The 21,655-nt window shown below is 42.2% G+C and overlaps 2 protein-coding genes across 4 annotated transcripts in view; both read right to left on the bottom strand.

The window, feature by feature from the left end:
• Window positions 1-6,734, bottom strand: part of LOC117260209 (zgc:153039) — a 115,030-nt gene extending 108,296 nt beyond the window's left edge. The window contains exon 1 of the mRNA XM_033632140.2: window positions 6,369-6,734. Within this exon, the coding sequence (XP_033488031.1) occupies window positions 6,369-6,588 (220 nt within the window). The 5' untranslated portion in view covers window positions 6,589-6,734. The remainder of the gene's footprint in view (window positions 1-6,368) is intronic.
• A 1,615-nt stretch (window positions 6,735-8,349) lies between these two features.
• On the bottom strand, window positions 8,350-20,849 carry LOC144462773 (uncharacterized). 3 transcript variants are annotated; one of them, XM_078167363.1, is made up of 5 exons: window positions 19,999-20,849; window positions 19,047-19,159; window positions 18,795-18,881; window positions 15,737-15,901; window positions 8,350-8,909 (listed from the first exon to the last, which is right to left on the bottom strand). In XM_078167363.1, the coding sequence occupies exons 1-5, from the start codon at window positions 20,009-20,011 to the stop codon at window positions 8,691-8,693; spliced, it is 597 nt and encodes a 198-aa protein (XP_078023489.1). In that variant the 5' UTR covers window positions 20,012-20,849; the 3' UTR covers window positions 8,350-8,690. The 3 variants fall into 3 exon arrangements, with proteins under 3 accessions (XP_078023489.1, XP_078023487.1, XP_078023488.1); XM_078167361.1 differs by having other exon boundaries at window positions 19,047-19,231; XM_078167362.1 differs by lacking the exons at window positions 8,350-8,909; window positions 19,999-20,849 and adding an exon at window positions 11,453-14,788 and having other exon boundaries at window positions 19,047-19,972.
• Between the last annotated feature and the right edge of the window lie 806 nt (window positions 20,850-21,655).

Here is a 21,655-nt window from a genome sequence, read left to right on the forward strand (position 1 = left end):
ATAAAGTGTAAATATAAACAAATCAGTTGAGTTTTTCCCCTTCGGATGAAATGGCCAGTCAGGCTACATGCTAAAGAGAGAGTTTAAGAGGTCCTGATCACATTCGGTACGACGATAGAATGAAAATGATAGGAGGTGTGTGCCCTTTTCAGCTGCCAGTCTCTGTGTGGATGAATGACCCTGTCAATTCATTCATTCAATTCATGTCCTGTCGATTCGTTACTTAAAGGCACTGTATGTAAGAATGTGGCCAAAACGGTTACTGCACTCAAATTCAAAATACTGCCACGAGTCGTGTCCGCCCCCCCCTCCCCTACAGATTCGCTGGAGACTGATTTGTTTACCCACGGGTGGCTGCCGTGGCAGGGCTCCGTCGCCGCGTCCTTGATCTTCAGTTTTCCAGCGGACCATTCGAGCAAGTCCGGCTTCTCTGCTGCTAACGCTGCTGCCGGGATACAGCTGAGGAGACTGCTAATGTTATGTACCGGGACACTGCTAATGCTGCTTGCCATGCTGCTGTAGCTCAGTCGTAACTGTAACTGATGCTGAGACTCTACTGACTGCGTGACTGGTAGACGGCGGTGGGTGGCGCAACAGGCCAAAACACAAATTCGTCACTCACTGCCATAACAACGTATAGGCGAATTATACGTGTGTGAAATCACTGAATCGATGAATGAACTTGCGCCAGCGTCATACGTCCCCAGAGGATCTCAATGCTAATGGCTATCACGGTGCGAACTGGTGGCTGAAGCTCAGATTTTTCAACTCAAAGCGTATGGCGCTTTCACTCGCATCACGTCTATTGTGCCACTCGGTGGGTAGGATGCCGGGAATTCACATCTGATCACATCTTTGCATGTAATTGACGGATTGGTTTATTCACATGCGGTGTGAACACATTACACCCCTTAAATGAAGACGGCCTGGCAAGAAGGCCCCCTCAAAGCTTTGGTGACCCCTAATGGGGGTCGCAACCCCCAGGTTGGGAACCAGTGCCATAGGGTACTGTTGATGCTGTCTGATACAGTGAACCAGACGCCATTTAATCGTACTCGAGTTGAGACCTCTGCCAGCCGAGGCCAATGGTGCATTCATGTGCTCGTCAGGTCGTTCTTCTGACTTCATATTTTTCATGAGCTTTGAGTTGTGATGTGGAGACCACATGGATGAACATAACCACGAGTGGAAGATGGAGTTCATAAGCACTCGGATGTTCAGCAGGTTGACCCCGTATATATCAGACACTTAAAAGAGTTGTTCAAAAAGATTTGTTCGTTCATTGGTCAGTGACATTTCTGAGCTCACATAGCCTACGTACATACAAGCGAGACGCTGAGTCAGTGCTTGAAAATGAATATTTTGTCTTTGTTAAACTTATACATGATGACTGGTAATGCACTGAAGAGAAGTTTTGTGGAGCGGGCAGGTGTCAAACATGTATGTACTAAAACAGAGTGTCACAGAGAAACTGACACTATATTTTGCAGAAGTATCAAAACTCAAAAGGTTCAATACAACGAATCAAGGGACAGATACAGAATCAGAAAGTGGTTTAACATCAGGAACTGTTTCATCAAAGACCAAGTATAAAGAAAAGCTTTGTAACAGAACGAGTTCAAACTCAACGGTTGATTAAAATAACTAAAATATCTCATCTCCATAAGTAAAGTCATGTGCGTCTCCTCAGAGTGTGACAGAAGACATCAGTGTCACTTCACACCGTGTTAGACACACATGTTCCACATTACCGTCCCTTTCTCCGTCTGTGATCTGTGATTTTATTTATTTACATAGTCAACGACAGTGACAAACCGCATTATGCTGCTGTTATCGTGATGGGATTTCATCTACAGAGCTGCTGTATGTGTGTGGGTCACATGATCACACAGGAGCAGAGTCGAATGGAAAAAACATGATGGCAGTGACAGCGTTCAATTAATATACAGACTTTACTTTGGAAATGTTTGATACAGCAGGTGTTTTTGTTTCAAATAAAATAAAATCAGCTGATCACTGGGATACGTTAGGCTGTGATAATAATTGCATAAAGACAGTCTGATCCAGCAGCACATATGTACGTCTCTTCATCCTCATCTATGCTGAGGCTTTCACAGCTGATAAATTCAGTTTCACATCCACAATGAAACTTGGGTAAGTTCCTGTGTAGAGTGGCATGTTACAGTGTGAAACTGCTGCTCTAAAGTCCTGCACAGACAGCTACTATGTGTGTGCATGTGAGTCTGTGCATGTGTGTGTGTGTGTGTGTGTGTGCCCACAGCACAGCAGCTGACATCTCACGAGACCGAGGCAGGCGGGGGGGGGAGGGAGGTGGAAGAGTTAGAAAGTTAGAAACAACTTGGAGGTACAACAAGGAGAACACACACAAGCCCAACACCCAAATAACCGGAACTGAGAGATGAGAGGAGAGAAGTTACATGGTAAAGGCTGTGGCCTCTTTTTATGCTTTCACACATAATCAAAGAAAGGTTCCCGCACACTGTATCGCTCTCGGTCAAACATACATATATGTAGGGCAGAGATGTTTTCTGATATGTCTGATGAAGGTCACATCGACCGAAACGTTACGCCAATAAATGTTTGACTGAGAGCGATACAGTGTGCGGGAACCTTTCTTTGATTTTGTGGACACGTTTTGGGTTACGCCCTCTTCCTACGCACCTGTGCCTTCAGGTGTGCTGAGATTTTGCACTCACCCTATGCTTTCACACATGAAATGTGAAACTGCAGATGGCATGACATGTTACGATTAATAACTTCATACATGCATTGTTCACAGGAAAACAGATCTTCTACCTCTTAACGTGGAAGAATCTGACTTATATTAGTCATTCTAGCCTTACACGTCGGATGAAAAGCAGAAATACTCTCAGTAATGAAGCTGGTCCAGTGACTTTACAAAAGTAAAAACTTAAGAGGACCAGTAGAAACCAGTAAGTTACCCTTACTTACAGATAATTACACTTTGACGACAGTGTTACAAATACTGTATTCTGTATTACTTCTATAGTAACAGCTAGAGTTGTACCAATACCAATACCAGTATCGGAAATGCCTCCAATACTGCCTAAAATGCGGTATCGATATCGGCGAGTACAGCCTATGATCAATCCAATACCACGTAATGCCTCACGTCATTACACATGCACACAATACAAGCAAACGAAATGGAAACGGAGCGGAGTTTAAAAAGCATTCTACTGTAGCCTTTAAAATGTCTTTTTACCAAACTGAGTGGCTGCACTTTAACCTGTGTCTTGATCTGTGTCAACACTGGATAATAATGATAAAAAAAAAGTTTTATGGCATTCATTCTGCTATTATGTATTTATTTACTTTTTTATTTAATATTTTACACAGAGTTTTAGGAGTTGAGACTTACAACAATTCATATCCCATCCAGTTTTATTTTACGCGCTGGTATTGGATCAGTACTCGGTATCGGCAGATACCTAAAGTTCAGGGATCGGAATCGGTATCAGGAAGCACAAGTGGTATCAGTACATCTCTAGTAACAGCCTGCACATCTATACTCATCACACCATGCAGCTGAAATCTTTTCGAACCATGGCTGTTTTAGTTGTAGCAGTAGTCGTAGTAGTAGAAGAAGTAGATGTAGTAGACGTAGCAGAAGTTGTAGTAATAGCAGTAAATGTAGCACTAGCAGTAGTAATAGATATAGAAGTAGAAGTCATAGTAGTGGCAGTGGTTGTAGTAATAACACTTGTAGTAGTAATAGAAGTAGTAGTAGTAGTAGTAATTGTAGTACTAGCAGTAGCAATAGAAATAGCAGTAATAGCGGAGGTAGTAGTAAAAGTTGTAGTAGTAGCAGTAGTGCTAGCAGTAGTAGTGACGGTAATAGTAGTAGTGACAGTAGTTGTAGTAGTTATAGTAGTAGTAATTGTGGTAGAAGTAGTAGTAGTTGCAGTAGTAGCAGTGGTAATAAGAGTTGCAGTAGTAGTGGTTGTGGTAGAAGTAGCAGTAGTAGCAGTACTTCTAGCTGTAGTAGTCGTAGTAGTAGTATTAGTAGTAGTTGTTGTAATAGTGGCAGTAGTAGTTAAAGTAGTTGTAGCCGTAGTAGTAGTAGTAATAGTAATAGTAGTAGTAGTAGTGCAGAGCTGAAAATTAACACCCGCCAAGCGCCAAATGCGGGTAGATTTTCCATTTGGCGACTAAATCTCAGAAGGCTATCCAGCATTGCCAGGTGGGAAATGTAGGATTGTCGTACCAGAGACTCAAAATTATCATATTTTGAGGGAAATTATCGTCATAACCAAATCTTACTGATGCGCTATAGGTAAATATAGTCACTCTAGTGTTTAGTTTTTTGGTTTACTTTTTTCCATTTTCCTTGCTTCTGTTTTTCCACTTCTTCTTCTTCTGTTTTGAATCTCATTCTCACTCGACTTCCTGACCGGTCCTAGCACCTCGTGGGGTGGGTACAGCTGACCATTCAGCCAATCATGCTCATTGTTCAAAGACAAACGTCACCCGTATCTCACGCTAAGCAAAGTGCGATTGGCTGGAAACATGTCACATGGGAACAGATGCCTTCAGGGCCCACAAAAAAACTCCGGCATACTGATTACAACCACACATTCATGAAATGGTGAAATTATCGTACATTGGCCTTTTTTTAGGATTACTGATCGTACATTGTACAGTGGGCCAAATTATCGTACAAGTACGATGATTATCGTACACCTGGCAACATTAGCGAGTAAATGTTTGTACCAAAATAGTCATGTAATAAATTATATATATAAAAGCTATTTGACGGTGGCTAATAGCAGACCGGTGCTCTGTTTGTTGTGTGTCGCACATAAATTGCTCCCCACTGCATCAAGGAACCTGTAGGCCTACTCAGAGGACGCGCGCACACGTAAGCATATTGCACGCCTACATCCGTGATCTGATGTTAGTAGCAAGCAAGCTATCACCGCAGGCATCATGTGGCGACATTTACCAGGTGTAAGTAAACAACTGACAAAACAAAAAAAACACTGATGAGGACGAAGCTGAAGCTGTAACATTACAGAAAAAAAGAAAGTTTTGTGAGACATGGAGGTTCGGCGATAACGGCGTTTCAAGAGGCTGGCTACACTACGATGCTGAGGGTGCAGTAATGAGCTGTAATGTATGTCGGCAATATGCTAAGAAAAAAAACATAACAACTGGTTTGTCATCGGTAACAAAACGATGAAGCTGGAGAACATCCATGACCATGAACGCGGCAAGTAGTAGTGGTGGTAGCAGTGGTAGTGTTAGTGGCAAAAGTAGTAGCAGTTGTTGGTGTAGCGATGTAGTAGTAGCAGTAGCAAAGGTAGTAGAAGATTTCTGTTTTTCATTATTTGAGATGAAAAACAGAAATCCCATCAGTAACAAAGTTGGTCTGGTGACTTTACAAAAATAAAAAGTTAAGAAGGCCAGTAGAAACCAGTAAGTTTCACTTTCTTCTGTAATAACAGCCTGAGCATCTGACGCTGATCCCTCCATGCCAGAGTGGGAGCCATCTGACTGGGCAAATCATTACCTAGGCTAAACCTCAAGGAATACGTCCAGCAGTTTTTGGAAAGGGCACATTTCTGCTGCAAACACACTTAGGTTGAGACTGGAACAATTTTACAAGGGAAAGTATGTTCTGCATAACACTTGAAATGAAAGAAAAGTCTGGTCAAACGTTTTAATCTTGCCCAATAAATGTAAATAAGAGCCAGCGGGATTTAGTAGCTTGCAGGTTAGATGCTAAAAACTAAAATCACAGCTAGATTAAGTGACACAGTACAGATTGATGATGACTTAATCTCCAGCAAATCAAATCTGGAAACTTCAATATCAAGCAATGCACAGAAAGGTCGCATTTTGACTGCTTCACACAGGAAACAGGAAATGGGATCCAGGTGTTAAGCGCAGGCGCATGTGAACCCTACAGTGAGTATCTCAAAGCTTTAACAATCCCTCTGCTTCTCAGTCTAAATCTCCTTCATAAACAGTCCTGGATCAATGAGAGACATGATCAGGGATGTTTGAACGTCAAGCACAGTTTTATTTCAAACAAATTGGCTCACACTGCTCAATAGTGCCATCAGTGGTTATTCAGGTAATTAACTCTTTAAAAGTTGATGCTACTGATATAATTTACATTTGATGAATGCATTGCATGCCGAATTCAACAGTGCCTCCTTTTAAATGTTTGAGTTGTGTTATATACCATGAATAACAGCTGGTAAGCAAGGGAACGTTAAAATTTCAAGACTTTGAATGGGCTTTGGCGCAGCTCTGCTGTTGAGACATCGCATAACGGTGTGCAGTGATTTACGCATACACCTGTTGCCACCAGCACTCACCTATCCTGAGGAACACCACCACGCTGAACATGGACAGCAGGGTGGGGATCACCACACCGAAGAAGATGGACAGTTTCTTCGGCTGCCGCTGCTGGGTGGACCTCTGCCGGGGGCTGCCCGGGTGCTGTGCCAGGGCCTGGCCGGAGGGAGGGGGCCGCCGCTCGGACTCATTGACGCTGGTGGAGAGGCGGTAGTGGAGAAGAGGAGTCCGCTCTGTCATGATGAAGCCTGCCTCTTCACAAGCTTCACAACTTCATACAGTGATGTCAGAGAGAGCTGTCAATTAAATCTCACTGTTCCGCCGTAATGACACGTTTATATACAATGTTTCGCCCTGATGCTGCAGGCTGGACAAACAGTAGCTACATAGCAGAGCAAGAAACTGGTGCTTCTGTTATAATAAAAAATAACTTTAAATAAAGCCGACCTGTTAAAGCTTTAAATAACACAGGGAGCAGTCCTTACACTGACTGTCAGAGAGTCAGGTAAAAGTCCACACAGGCGGCTCATGTCTGCTTCATAGTAGCACAACACCGCTGAATAGGACATCATGTGACGTTCAAACGTCCATTCACTTCAGTTACAAGCACTACTTCCGGTTATGGCTTTCACAATAAAAGCTGGTCTAGTTGCTGTTTGTAATGACCAGGCCTCCACAGCACAAAGCAGACATAAAGAATGCACTTCAACCACTTTTTGGGGAGTAACTAATTACCTGTAACTAGTTACATGCAGTGGTGGATAAAATAGGGGAGACCAGGGATGTTTGTAACAGCACCACTTTCACCAAGAAATGACCTATGCGTCTTAATAGCCTTGTTCCAGACAAACTGTACTTCGCCTGAAAAGTGGACGAGATCAGGCAGCTGCAGCACGAGGCGGTGACAACAAGCTGCAGTCATGTCGGACAGTTTCCAGCTGCCCTCAGTCCGTACAGGAAGTCACAGAAACACTCACATCCTGTTATACTGTTATCAGTCTCCAGTTGTTTTAATTCTGATAGAGTGTCCCATTAAAATGCTTCACAAGTGATCTGTAATTTCTGTTCATGGTTCAAGCTTTGCTGAGCAGACCTGTCGCCTTGGTAATGTGTTCACTCTGTGATGACTTAACGTCACCATCAGTCACACAACATGTTTTCTGTTACAGAATAAACCTTCAAATCAGACAAATGAAACTTAAATCTCTGAAATTCAACAAAAATTAAAAGTGTGTCAACATCTGAACCAACCAGCTGTTAGATCAGGTGAGAGCCAAGCGTTTCCCATCATGCTTTGAGTCTTGCAGTCACTGGAGAGCAACTGCAGCCACCTCGCTCTCGCCGACATTATCGCTGTCCACTTTTATATGACGTCAGAGCAAGTCGGGATGAAGTCGAACACAAAACAAACCAGCATGCATTGTGCGGAAGATCGAATGTGATCGAATCTACGCAGGCCTGAGGCGTAGGCCATCTTGAACGAGCCAAATATATTTTTATTGGATGACCACTTCCTTTCTGACCTTGCAGGTGAAATTCCTAAGGCCGTCAAGCCCTGTCAAATGTACTCAAGTATTGAAAGTAAAGGTAAAAGTAAAAATAAAAAAGCAGGAGGTCAGATTTTTGAGAACTGGGATTTTATAACTTAAAGGATTTAAAGAACGATTCCAGTTTTTCCTTCCCTCCTAATCCATCATTTGTACATCTCTCCTTTCCTCCGTCCTTCCTTCCTCCCTTCCTTCTTTCCCTAATTTGTGATAAGTAACTAATGTAGTGGAGTAAAAGTTAAAGCTGAAATAAATATAAAAACTCAAGTACAGATACTTCCAAACTATACTTAAGTATTGTAACAGAGTATTATTACTTTGGTACAATACACCACTGGTTACATGCATTTATATTACCAAAAAATGTAATTGTAATAAATAAATATGTGCCTTAAATAAAACATTTATTCTGCTGCTTTGCATCTATTCACTTTTGGCATAAAATATTTCCAGACATTTTTCAGCTTTATTGCCCAGTTTAAAACGCAAGGAAAGTAATCCAAAAAGTTATGAAATGTACTAAGTTACATCACTTTGATGCAGCAATTAAAATAGCTAGATTATGTATTACATTTTCAGGAAAGTAACTAGTAATCTGTAACTTCTACACTCCAGAAGTTACCTCTCCAACACTGGTTTCAACAGGAATATACAACAAAACAAATCCAGTTGTTTTTCTTGCCGTAATAAATATGCATATCCCACTTTACATCCTGATCTACAGACGCATGTTACAGCCTAAGAAAAACTGAACCATGCAAACATGTACACATCACAATAAGAGCCAGTGCGTGGTCACAGAAACAAGAGAAACGCCAGTGTGTGAGACACAGCGTCAGCTCCCTCAGCTTCCTGTTTGGTCCCGCCTGTCTGTGTGTGGTGTAGCTTGACACATTTTTCTAACAGTAGGGTTTTCCTGTGTTTTCCTCTCAGCCACAGTGTTTCCAGCCTGTTGCTTTCAGTCATATGATCAGGCCGGCTGGGCCAATCACAGCGCTGCATTCTTTCAGCCACCTGCACACAGATAACAAATTGAGCTTAATATGCATTTGATTTTACCTTAAAAATAGAATGAACTATATAGAGATTTACAAAAAACTTTCCAATTCAATTAATATTTTCTTATTCTCTTTGACATTTCTGTCATACAGATATGTAATGATAATTACTGGGTAACATGTATGTTGATGTTGCCTAATGTCAAGTCTCTATTTGATCATGTGACGATAGAATATCATAAGATACGATACAGCAGCTAGTTAAGGTCCAAGATCTGTCACAACTGTCGAGCTGAGCACATCTACAGGTCCCACTTTTCAAACATAAAAGCAGCAGTAAGAAAAGACAAGAGAGAAACAAGCAGGATGATAAAGTATCAAAGCTCTAAATTAGATTCCTTTGGATTTTGTATCACCAGTTGAAGGCTGTGTGTGCCTTAAAACTAGTAACTACCATGCACTAGGGCCCGTCACAATAACGTGCACTGGGGTGCGTTGTAACTCCCTCACGCCACTGACTGCAGCATCAGTTATTCCTGTAAATAAACACCATGTCCACCTCTTTATAGCCCGAACAAAGCTCTTTGTGATTTACTCCACATAAACCCCTCTCCTATTTATTCTGCCCTCTGCCAGTTTGATTAGTCCAGAGGTGTCAAACTCATTTTAGTTCAGGGGCCACATTCAGCCCAATTGACCTATGGCTAAATCCCGCCCTCAAAAGCAATTAGCCAATCACAGTGCGTATAGCCATTCCCATACACTCCCATACATTCTCTGCCTGGACGTCCATTGAAATGCATCACAGAAAGTCAGTTTTGTTCGGTTTTATGAGCTTTTTCAGAGATTTGAAGTTTGAAAATGGTCAAACGGTGTGCATGGGGTACATGCAACTCTGACACAAGGTATCCTGAGAGGCTGGGCAACCAGGTGTATTTTTTACACTTTAAACCACGTCTCAACCGAGAAAAGTGTCTCCTTTGGATAAAGTTGTGTGGAAACATTAAACCACAACATCAACTCAACGTGAATAAGATTAACAATGATGTCTACATCTGTTCTAAGGTAAGTCAACGTTGTGTTTGAGGCAACATATTGTCACTTTGCTGGAAAGAAATATAAAGTTATCTTTAACATCTCTAGCTAACGTTAGCTAAAGTTAGCCTAACGTTAGCTCCTAGCTGCGTTGTTCATCATGTCACCTTGTTTGCTGGGAGTTCATTAGCCTATTTTGTTCTAGTTTTGTACTTTGGTGATCGTACATCATTGTTAGCTGTTGTCCAAAGGGCTCTAGTTAAGCTAACGTTAACTTCTGGAGCTTAGCGTCAATAACTTATCTGTAATGGCAGAGATAACAAAGGTTGGCAAACGTTATGCTGAATGATTCAGTGTAAATACTGTAGCACCAAACTAACAGAGAGAGACACTCTTGGTAAAGATGGTAAAAAGGCCGTTATCCTTTTCTCATATTCTGAGCCAAAAATCTTAACTTCAGTGGCACTTTAACTTGTTGTCTTTGATGATGACGGCAACCAGATGCGGTTCACAAGCGTACACTGTGACCTGTAAATTTTGGCTTGTAATTTAAGCTTTTCATCGACCTTCTCAACAATAAGATGATGAATATATCTCTCCAATGCGTAGTTTAGGCCCTTTTGGTTACTTCTCAATGACATCTGATCGTTATGTCCCCAAAAATCATCAATTGCCTCCTGCGAAATGCCGTGTACTGTGACACCTGCCATAGCGCCGCTCACTGAATGTTGATAGTTTGTCGAGTGAGTGGAGGGGGGCGTGGCTTAGCCATAGGTCAATTGGATCCCAGATGGGCTGGAGCAATAAAACCATCGCACAGTAACCTATTAGTACCATCAGCTCAAATAATCTCCATTTCTTTTGCATGAAGAATTACAAGTAGATTGTGTAGATACTCATCCTTTTAGAAAACAGATAAACAGCCTGAGATGTCTTAAGAAAAATAAGTGTCTCAGTATTTCCACATTCAGTCAGTCTACTTCTCACATTACATGTGCATTTATCCACATTTTTCCTGATACAGATTTGTTTAAACTGAAGCTGCTGATTGACAATATTTTGCACAATGTTTAATATTTCTAAACACAGTAAATATTCAGTGTTCTAGCAGAGAGCTGTGTTCTGGTCAGGGTGGAAAAACCTCTGAAGCAGAATTTTACATGAATGCTCTGAAGCCTGGTACCTCTGGATTGGACCCTTTGGCAGGCTGGTTATGTGTGACACCTCTGGATTAGACGGTTCCACAGTCGAATCATTTCACATTTCCATTGCGTTGCTCTGGTACCTAACCCAGCCCATGTCTCAGTGAACTGCTGGAGCAAATCAAACCACCAGAAAACACTGATAGCTCTTTTCTATACAGTGTCAGCAGATTTAGATTCTTTTCAACCCCATATCTCTGCAGCACAGTTCAGTGTAGGGGAAACACGTGCAGCTTGAGGATATGTAGACCAAGATCTTTACGCACTTGAGATAATAGTGAATACATCAAAAAACATAAAAAGATCAAAGAAGAAAACATACTAAATATTAAATGTACTTTAATTGTTGTCGATACATGCATTGTATTTGTTTTGTGAAACTTCCAGTGGGGAAAAGAAAGTCAGTATTTTTCTTTTTAGCAATAATGGCACCTTACACAGCTCAATACTTCTGTGATCAGATGATCAGAGCACCGTGAAACAAACATATCAGACCAAAACCGACAGGTTCCCCCTCTTCTTTCATTTCTGTATTCTCACAGAATGATGCAACAGCAGTTATAACTGTGTAACACTAATAATAAAAGTGATAATAATAATAATACAGATAATACAGAATAGTGCAACACTGTAATGATCCCCCTCCCACACACAATGTGAAGTCCTCCCTGGTAAATAAATAACATATTAACACATATAAAACGTCTGTCCTCAGCACTACAGTGACATATAAAGAATTAGGCTACATATTAGTGACACACATATACACAGATATACTCGCATAAAAAAGTCAATACATATACAACATCTATAAAGTAATGCAGTTATGCATATATTCAGACATTCAGACACATTTGGGTTTTCAACACTGATCATTTCTAAGATTTCACACAAAACTATATGAATGTGCACTCACTGGTTTGTTGTAGCACACGACATCGTCCCTGTTTTGCAAATCTAAATAACTCACAACTGACTTTTGCTGAGTTGAGTCGCTTTATGAAAATCACCACGAGCATCTTTAACTGTTTCTGTCTTGTTTTTGAAGATCTTTTTGCATTTAAAATTGAATTCCTTCTTTTCCTTCTGTCATTTAAAATCTGTGTCAAAGTCTTCCTGGAGGCCACACAAGCCTCCCACAGTCTAGCATGAAGAGATGAGATGCCTGTTTTTGTTTCTGTCCATGTGAGCAGATCACAACAGAATCCAACACAGAGCACCTCTTGTTCAGCACCTACAGAGGGCGCTGCAGGTACAGTTTTGTTCAGTAGAAATGTAGCCAACAAAGTGCTCTGACACACAGTGCTCATGTTAACACTGGTGCAGGCAGTGTAATAAAGTGATGCTCATTACCAAATTAGATTTACCACACACACAGAGTGTGTGTGTCTGAAGGAGAGCCAAGATACAACAACAGCGCTCCAGGCGGACTGGTTTCACCTGAAAGACTCTGAACGCCTGTTTGCGAAACTTCCTGGCACCAACAGCTGCTCAGCGCTTCTGACTTCACTAGTTCATGTGACGATATTGTACCTTTGAATCTAAAGCAGGTCCCCAAAGTGTCACTGGTTCAAGTCTCTTTATTTAATCCAACCACACCAGCAGTGATGGCAGTGTTGGTCTGTCGGCCTCTCAGAAGGCGGTCGGTCCGCCTCTTTAGTCCAGACTGAAATATCTCAACACAACTGGATTGATTTCCGTGGAGCCCACACGGTGACATTTGTGAAAATATATTTATGTATTGCATATGAATGATGCATGGAAACAAGATCCTACTCTGTGGCCACAACGTTCTTAAGGCCTGGGGGAGATCGGATTAGGTCTTAGCGATGCTTTAATTGGCCATCGGAATAAAATCATTTCACAAAATACGAATACGTCTCCATGGGGATGACTGCTTTGAATAACTGGCAGGTGAATCATCAGTAGCTTCGGCTGCTTGCAAGCAGGGACAAGACTTTAATTAAGTGTTATTTTGATCAAGGAAAGAGTTATAGTCACGTTTGGATTCCTTCCGAACAAGAGACACTTGATTCGGCTGCTCATATTCTGTTATTATGCACATGTTGGAAAGACAAAATGGCTACAGGTGGATGTACAACAGTGCATCCACTTGTAGCCGCCATCATAAAGCTGCAAACTGTCACCTGACACTTGTCACTGCGGACAGGCGGGATGTGCTGCAAATCAAAGCTGAGCTGGCCTCAACTTTTTTAACTTTTAACATTTTTAAGATAGATAGATAGATAGATAGATAGAGCGCCTAGGAAGTGAGTTGTGGCGTCACACACTGACAAAAAAAGCTGTCCTTTAACGTCGCCATTATACTCGGCAGGTCGGCGTTACAGTTTAACGTCGCTTGGCAGCATCGGGGGAAACGTGGCGGGACAAGAACAGAAGTGGAAGGTGGCGAAAGTCTGTGTAGAGTTGGTGGGAGGGGTGGTGGATGGGTCCAACAAACAATGTCGTCAGTCGCCAAAAAACAGCGCTAAAGCAGTGACTTGTAGCATCAAGCACTGACGAAAAAGACATCCTTTCACACTGGCATGATACGCGGCCTGTTACAGTTTAATGGTGCTCGGCGGCATCAGAGGGAAACATGGTGGGACAAAAATGGAAGTTAAGGCATCGAAAATCTGTGTAGAGTTGGTGGTGGATGGGTCCAACAAACAATGTCGTCAGTTGTCAAAAAACAGCGCTAAAGCAGTGACTTGTGGCATCAAGCACTGACGAAAAAGACGTCCTTTCATGTTGGCATGATACGTGGCCGGTCGCTGTTATAGTTTAATGGTGCCCGGAGGCATCGGGGGAAGCGCAGTGAGACAGGAACAAAAATATAGGCAGCGAAAGTCCGAGCGGGGTGGGCGGGATTGTTGGTGGATGGGTCAAAAAAACACTGACTTTCACCCAGGAGGCCGGTGTTTGCTTCACGTAAGATTGTAAAGCCAAACCCTGTTCCTTTGTTCTAAACCAACCACGTGCGTGTGTTGTTGGAGGGAAAAAAAAACAGCAATTTGTGTTGTTGTACTGACGTATTGTGTTTAAATGTCAATATGTGACGAGATCGGAGTGAGAATGTGTTGCAGTTACCTCATCTACTGCATAATAAACAGCATCACTCCAAAACTGACAACCATCCAACCACATCTGGAACTTGAACTTTGAATCTTTTTTTCCTTGTTCACAAATGTCACCAGCTGGGCTCCGTACCTTGTTTTTATGACACTCATCTCAAACCCATACTTCTCTTGGCCTTCAAAACTCCTCACAAGTTGACGCCTGTGTTCATCCTTGTTTCCAGCGTGAACGACAAAACCAGCACACGCTCCTTTTTCCTCAAGTCCTTGTCAACACACAGACCCTCCCAGTCCACAGTGTGCTGGTCCTCTCCTGACACCCTGTAGTGTCCTGGATCAGTCCTCAGGTACACAGCAGCACAGCTCAGCAGCACAAATACTTTCCGTTTCTTAAATTAGCTGCAAGCCTCTTTAGTGTTGTTTGTCCTGGGTTCTGTTTTGGAGATATCTTTTCGGAGGTCAGCAACAAAGCGCTCCAGTTTTCCCTGGAGTAGGTTTTCGTACTGCTTTAGCACTTCATTAGTGCTGCTCGAACTGGAACAGTTCTGTGCTGCAGACTGAGATGGTGTCACTGTGTCATCCTGTGAGGACCCAAAAGTAGAATTAATTGCAGATATAGTGACATTTGTGTTCAATATGATTAGTGTCCTCTAATTATTGCCTCTTTCTCATATCCTATGGATGAACAGTGGTGTGCATGGGGGGGGGGCCCAAAATGCGCGCTAAAGTGCCCTCCTGGGAGCCAAAACGCGAGCTAAAGTGCCCTCCTGGGAGCCAAAACGCACTAAAGTGCCCTCCTGGGAGCCAAAACGCACTAAAGTGCCCTCCTGGGAGCCAAAACGCGCGCTAAAGTGCCTGGGAGCCAAAACGCACTAAAGTGCCCTCCTGGGAGCCAAAAGGCGTGCTAAAGTGCCCTCCTGGGAGCCAAAATGTGCACTAAAGTGCCCTCCTGGGAGCCAAAATGCACGCTAAAGTGTCCTCCTGGGAGCCAAAACGCGCGCTAAAGTGCCTGGGAGCCAAAACGCGCTAAAGTGCCCTCCTGGGAGCCAAAACGCGAGCTAAAGTGCCCTCCTGGGAGCCAAAAGGCGCACTAAAGTACTCTCCTGGGAGCCAAAAGGTGCGCTAAAGTGACCTCCTGGGAGCCGAAACGCGAGCTAAAGTGCCCTCCTGGGAGCCAAAAGGCACGCTAAAGTGACCTCCTGGGAGCCAAAAGGCGTGCTAAAGTGCCATCCTGGGAGCCAAAATGCATGCTAAAGTGTCCTCCTGGGAGCCGAAATGCGCGCTAAAGTGCCTGGGAGCCAAAACGCGTGCTAAAGTGCCCTCCTGGGAGCCAAAATGTGCGCTGAAGTACCCGTTTTTTTTTCTTTTCGCCCCTGCCCTTCAAAAAGTCTGTGCACGCCACTGTGGATGAATACAGTTTCAGTTAGTACTTAAGTGAATCATTTGTTATATGTTAATTTATGATGTATGAACAATGTATGATAAGTGACCACACTGTGTTTTGAAGCATTAATGTTCATGTCTGTCACCTGTATCTGAACACTGCTGACGATAGCCAGATAATTTGTGATGTGATGCTCCAGTTTCTCCAACAGTGACGTCAGACATCCTGATGTGGTCTGGTCCTTCGCCCCCTGCACTCCGTCTTGAAACACCTGGAGGGCCTCAACCACCTCTGCATGCTTCTGCCGCAGCTGGGGACACACATACACACAAACTGTTACAGTGTTGAAAAATAAAATTGACCACTTGAATGGGTGCAACAAGGTATTTTAGTGCTATATATTATTATTGCATTATTGATTTTATTTAACTCCTTAATGTTCAGCTCAACCATCATTTTGATTCACTATATCCTAATAAATGTGTTGAATTTAACCTGATCGAGCCATCTCTACCATTCTGTTTACTGTAGGTATGTTATGCTATAAAAATCCACTGGATTTCCACTGTGTCTTTAAATGATATTAGTTACCAACAAATAAAGTCACTCCAGACGTGAGGGCTGTGTGGTGGAATTTTCAATGGTCGGGATTTTCTGAATTTAAATTAATGATTTAAGTAACTTTCAACAATATAAATATGTATATACACCTGGACAGGTCACCAGACTATCACAGGGCTGACACATAGAGACAGACAACCATTCACACTCACATTCACACCTACAGACAATTTAGAGTCACCAATTGACCTATGGCTAAGCCCCGCCCTCAAAAGCAATGAGCCAATCACAGTGCGTATAGCCATTCCCATACACTCGGACATTCTCTGCCTGGACGTCCATTGAAATGCATCACAGAAAGTCAGTTTTGTTGGGTTTTATGAGCTTTTTCTGAGATTTGAAGTTTGAAAATGGTCAAACGGTGTGCATGGGGTACATGCAACTCTGACACAAGGTATCCTGAGAGGCTGGGCGACCAGGTGTATTTTTTACACTTTAAACCACATCTCAACCGAGAAAAGTGTCTCCTTTGGATAAAGTTGTGTGGAAACATTAAACCACAACATCAACTCAACGTGAATAAGATTAACAATGATGTCTACATCTGTTCTAAGGTAAGTCAACGTTGTGTTTGAGGCAACATATTGTCACTTTGCTGGAAAGAAATATAAAGTTATCTTTAACATCTCTAGCTAACGTTAGCTAAAGTTAGCCTAACGTTAGCTCCTAGCTGCGTTGTTCATCATGTCACCTTGTTTGCTGGGAGTTCATTAGCCTATTTTGTTCTAGTTTTGTACTTTGGTGATCGTACATCATTGTTAGCTGTTGTCCAAAGGGCTCTAGTTAAGCTAACGTTAACTTCTGGAGCTTAGCTTCATTAACTTATCTGTAATGGCAGAGATAACAAAGGTTGGCAAACGTTATGCTGAATGATTCAGTGTAAATACTGTAGCACCAAACTAACGGAGAGACACTCTTGGTAAAGATGGTAAAAAGGCCGTTATCCTTTTCTCATATTCTGAGCCAAAAACCTTAACTTCAGTGGCACTTTAACTTGTTGTCTTTGATGATGACGGCAACCAGATGCGGTTCACAAGCGTACACTGTGACCTGTAAATTTTGGCTTGTAATTTAAGCTTTTCATCGACCTTCTCAACAATAAAATGATGAATATATCTCTCCAATGTGTAGTTTAGGCCCTTTTGGTTACTTCTCAATGACATCTGATCGTTATGTCCCCAAAAATCATCAATTGCCTCCTGCGAAATGCCGTGTACTGTGACACCTGCCATAGCGCCAGGCACTGAATGTTGATAGTTTGTCCGAGTGAGTGGAGGGGGCCTGGCTTAGCCATAGGTCAATTAACCTGCATGTCTTTGGACTGTGGGAGGAAGCTGGAGCACCTGGAGGAAAGCCATGCTGACACGGGAAGAACATGCAAACCCAGCACAGAAGGGCTCCCCCACCCTGGAGTCCAGACCAGGAACCCTCTTGCTGTGGGGCGACAATGCTACTACTACACCAGTGCAGTGTTTATTGTTTTCAAGACTTTCTATGATGACAATATTTTTCAGTGTAAATGGATTTCCAAAGTTAAAAATATTCTTGATGATTGTGGTTTATCGTACTTATGGCATGACGCTGGACGGATGAACCCTAAATATTTAAAATTAATGATTGAACGTAGATTATCTGATATGGAACTACAGAGATGGCATGAGAAATTGCACAGTAACCCTTTATGTGATAGTTATAAATTGTTTAAAACTGATTTCACTTTTGAACCTTATCTGATTATGTTAAGACCTGCCGAAAGAGTTTGTTTGTCTAAGTTTCGGTGTGGAAATCATAAGTTACCTATGTCTGAGGGCAGGTATGATCGTGAAAATGTCCCCCGGAAATGTACTCTTTGTTTGACTGGCAGTCGAGGAGACGAATATCATTATGTACTTGTGTGTTCTTTTTTTGATAAAGAGAGAAGAGAGTTGGTCGGACAGTTCTATAGAGCAAATCCAAATATTTATAAGTTTCAAAAGTTAATGTCATCTCGAAAAGTAAAGGTCTTGTCAAATTTGTTGAAACTTTTAAATAAAATCTTGAATAGTTTCTCTTGATTTGCTTTAACTTGTATGTATGTACACAAATTCTGTTTTATTTATTTTGCTGTGCATTGGCTGCCGCCTGTCCTGATTTGTTAATGTTATTTTTTGTTGTCTGCCCCTTATACCCCAGGGAGTGGTCAAAAGGAATAAATAAATGAAAATAAAATAAAACCACCGTGCACCATATACCAGCCACAATTCAGACCTGAGCACAGTGACCGTGTTTTTAGCTCCACCTTTTAGTCCCAGATCTGTGTGCTAGGTACCCCAATAGAGGGGGAACCAAAAATGTCGAAGGTAAGGAACGATTCCTAACATCTGCCATATGGTATATTTTCCTTCTCAAAGCAGGTTTATTGTGTAAAAGACCAACCAAAGTAGTATAAATGAGTCACAGACAAGCACACCCCTTCGTTGCAGTTTTTCTCTCTACTCATTGATAGGTAGTGAACCAAGACAGAAGAGGAAAGGCAAAAAACTCTCATACATGCTGTTGGAAGTTACGTGCATGGGATTCCGTAGATGTCAGAAAGTACTTACGGTTTTATTTGCCCACTCTGTTGTGTTAATGGAAACACACGGTAACTGTACAGGAGAGGGCAGCGTGTTTTCACCCACGCAGGCAGCCTGAGGACAGGAACAAAGTTTTGTCACACTCATGCATGCACAGAAAATAACATAAATCAACAAACACGACGTTAGATTGTTTTCATAGGGAAGTGTCTATTTGTCATTGCAATTTTTTAAAACTATTTTACTTTCTTCAATAAATATGAATGCATCATTCCTCACCATGTCTTTCCTCAGCCCCTCAGTCTTTCTCTCCATAGTTTTCCTGGCTTGAGGGTTGCACCAAAAGTCTGTGGGTCTGGCCTGGACTTCAGGTAGATGGCAGGAAATCACTCCTATCAGCAGCAGCAGGAGTGTTAGAGGAGCACATGGCGGAGATGACTGACGGGCTGCCATCTAGCTCCTTCCTGCAGCAGCAGACGGAATTCTACCAGCCTGCATTTGTTTCATTTATATATGTCTGCCCTGACTCCTGCTCAGTCGTCTAATGGGCTGTATCTCACCTGTTACCATAATATCATCTTAGCTTGCCAAAATCTCACCCACAAGTTTCCGTCCTGACTTGTGTTTATTTTTTTTCCCCCACATTTTTTTTTTTTTAAATTATTTTCAGAACTAAAGGTTCACTGAGTTTCATAACAAATCTGTCAGACCATCTGATTGCACTACCTAAAATAGTGGAGACTAGTCCCAAGGTCTCTTTTACACTGAAAACAAATGGGAGAGATGGTTGAGATATCCTGTGGTGGGACAGGGGGGATATTGAGCCTTTGGAATATCTCTGAATCTCTGCAAGCACTGACAAGTTCCTCTAAATCCATTCTTGTTGATACAATCTGTCATCAGTGCAGAGTTAAAAGTGGAAGTTGCAATTGAATGTTTGAATTGTTACAGAGGAAGATTATCTGTCCTCGCTTTGCCTTTCCAGAGAATATGAGGTTATTTAAGAGTCACTCTGTGTGCCTAGTAAGGAGTGTGCGATATCCAAATGAACTGAGGCATTATAATACAGCTGTAGTCCTGACATTAACATGATCTACAGTAGGTAACATCTTTGACATCCAAGTGACACATTTACACCTCTGTAAGAATATATAAACCAAAGTGACGACAGATTTCTTCCATTGTAAATAAGACGTGTGAAACTGGACATGAGTCCAAGCAGACGACTTACTGCTATAAGCCATAACCCGCTCCTGGGTGTATGGTGTCCCTCAGCTGTGGTCTGTCAACCTGCATCCTTCGTCCATGTCTCCACATGAATCACAAGTCCCAGTTCTGGTGAAAACACCATGGGGCTGCTTTCTCTTGGAAAAAACAAATGGCAATGGTTTGACAAGCTGGTGTGTCATGAGTGATGTGTCATCGAGCCTGAATTCATGGTAAGAGCTTTCAGAGCACGCAGGCCTTATATTTGATTAAGCCCAAAGTTAATGTTTGACTCTGGATCCTCAATGCAAATAAGACAAGAGAGGCACCACGTAGACCCAGATAGTGGTAACCTAGTTATAACATGATGAAGTAGACTTGTAGGACTCACTGTCATTATGCTTTTTGCAAGTTAGTTTATACAGTGACATGCAAAAGTTTGGGCACCCTGCATGGTCAGTGCGCAGTAGCGCCCCCTTTGGCAGGTATCATCTAAACACTTTGTATCCAGCTCAGAGTCTTTCAGTTCTTGTTTGGAGGATTTTCAGCCATTCTTCCTGCAAAAGGCTTCTAGCTCTGTGAGATTCTTGGGCCGTCTTCATGCTCTGCTCTTTGAGCTCTATCCACAGATGTTTAATGATGTTTAGGTCGGGGGACTGTGAGGGGCGTGGCCAAACCTTCAGCTGGCTCCTCTTGAGGTCGTCCATTGTGGATCTGGAGGTGTGTTTAGGATCATTGTCCTGTTGTAGAAGCCATCCTCTCTTCATCTGCAGCTTTTTTACAGATGCTGTGATGTCTGGAATTTAACTGAATCCATTCCTCCCTCTACCTGTGAAATGTTCCCCGTGCCACTGGCTGCAACACAAGCCCAAAGCATCATCCATCCACCCCCGTGTTTAACAGTTGGACAGGTGTGCCTTTTCTCTTCAAACATACCTTTGCTCATTGTGTCCAAAAAGTTCTATTTTACCTTCATCAGTCCACAGGACTTGTTTCCAAAAAGAATTATTGGTCAGTGATGGGGAAGGACACAAAGATTAGTAGGGTGATGTATAACTGTCTATTTAATGTATATATTGGGGTGCCGGTGGCTTAGTGGTAGAGCAGGCGCCCCATGTACAAGGCTGTTGCCGCAGCGGCCTGGGTTCAACTCCAGCCTGTGGCCCTTTGCTGCATGTCACTCCCCCTCTCTCTCCCCTCTTCACGCTTGTCTGTCCTATACATTAAAGGCGAAAAAGCCCCAAAAATATCTTTGAAAGAAAAAAAAGTATTATATATTAATGGACTATATGTATCACCATGGATTTCTTTTGTAAGCAAATATTAGACAAATGCGTTTTTTCTTATGTTTGGTCAGACCAGAGATGTGATAACATTAAATGGCTGAAGATGGCAGTTGAGCAGAGGTTAAAGGATGTCCTCATGTGATTTACATTGTGAATTTAGAGAGGATTATAAGTTTGAAAAATATTTACTCTGTGAAAACAAGAAGTATAGTCAGGCCATCTGTAACTTTTGAATTTCTAATAATAGACTCCCTAAAATATCAGGTAGATACAAGGGTCTGGAAATGAATGAAAAGTAATTTGTGTAACGAGAACAGAAACAAGTATGTGCCTAAATATCTTTTGGCTTTATTATATATAGCTTTATTGCAGACTGATAACTCAAGAGCAATATGT

Source organism: Epinephelus lanceolatus, chromosome 4, assembly GCF_041903045.1.
Source record: "Epinephelus lanceolatus isolate andai-2023 chromosome 4, ASM4190304v1, whole genome shotgun sequence".
Lineage (NCBI taxonomy): Eukaryota > Metazoa > Chordata > Actinopteri > Perciformes > Serranidae > Epinephelus > Epinephelus lanceolatus.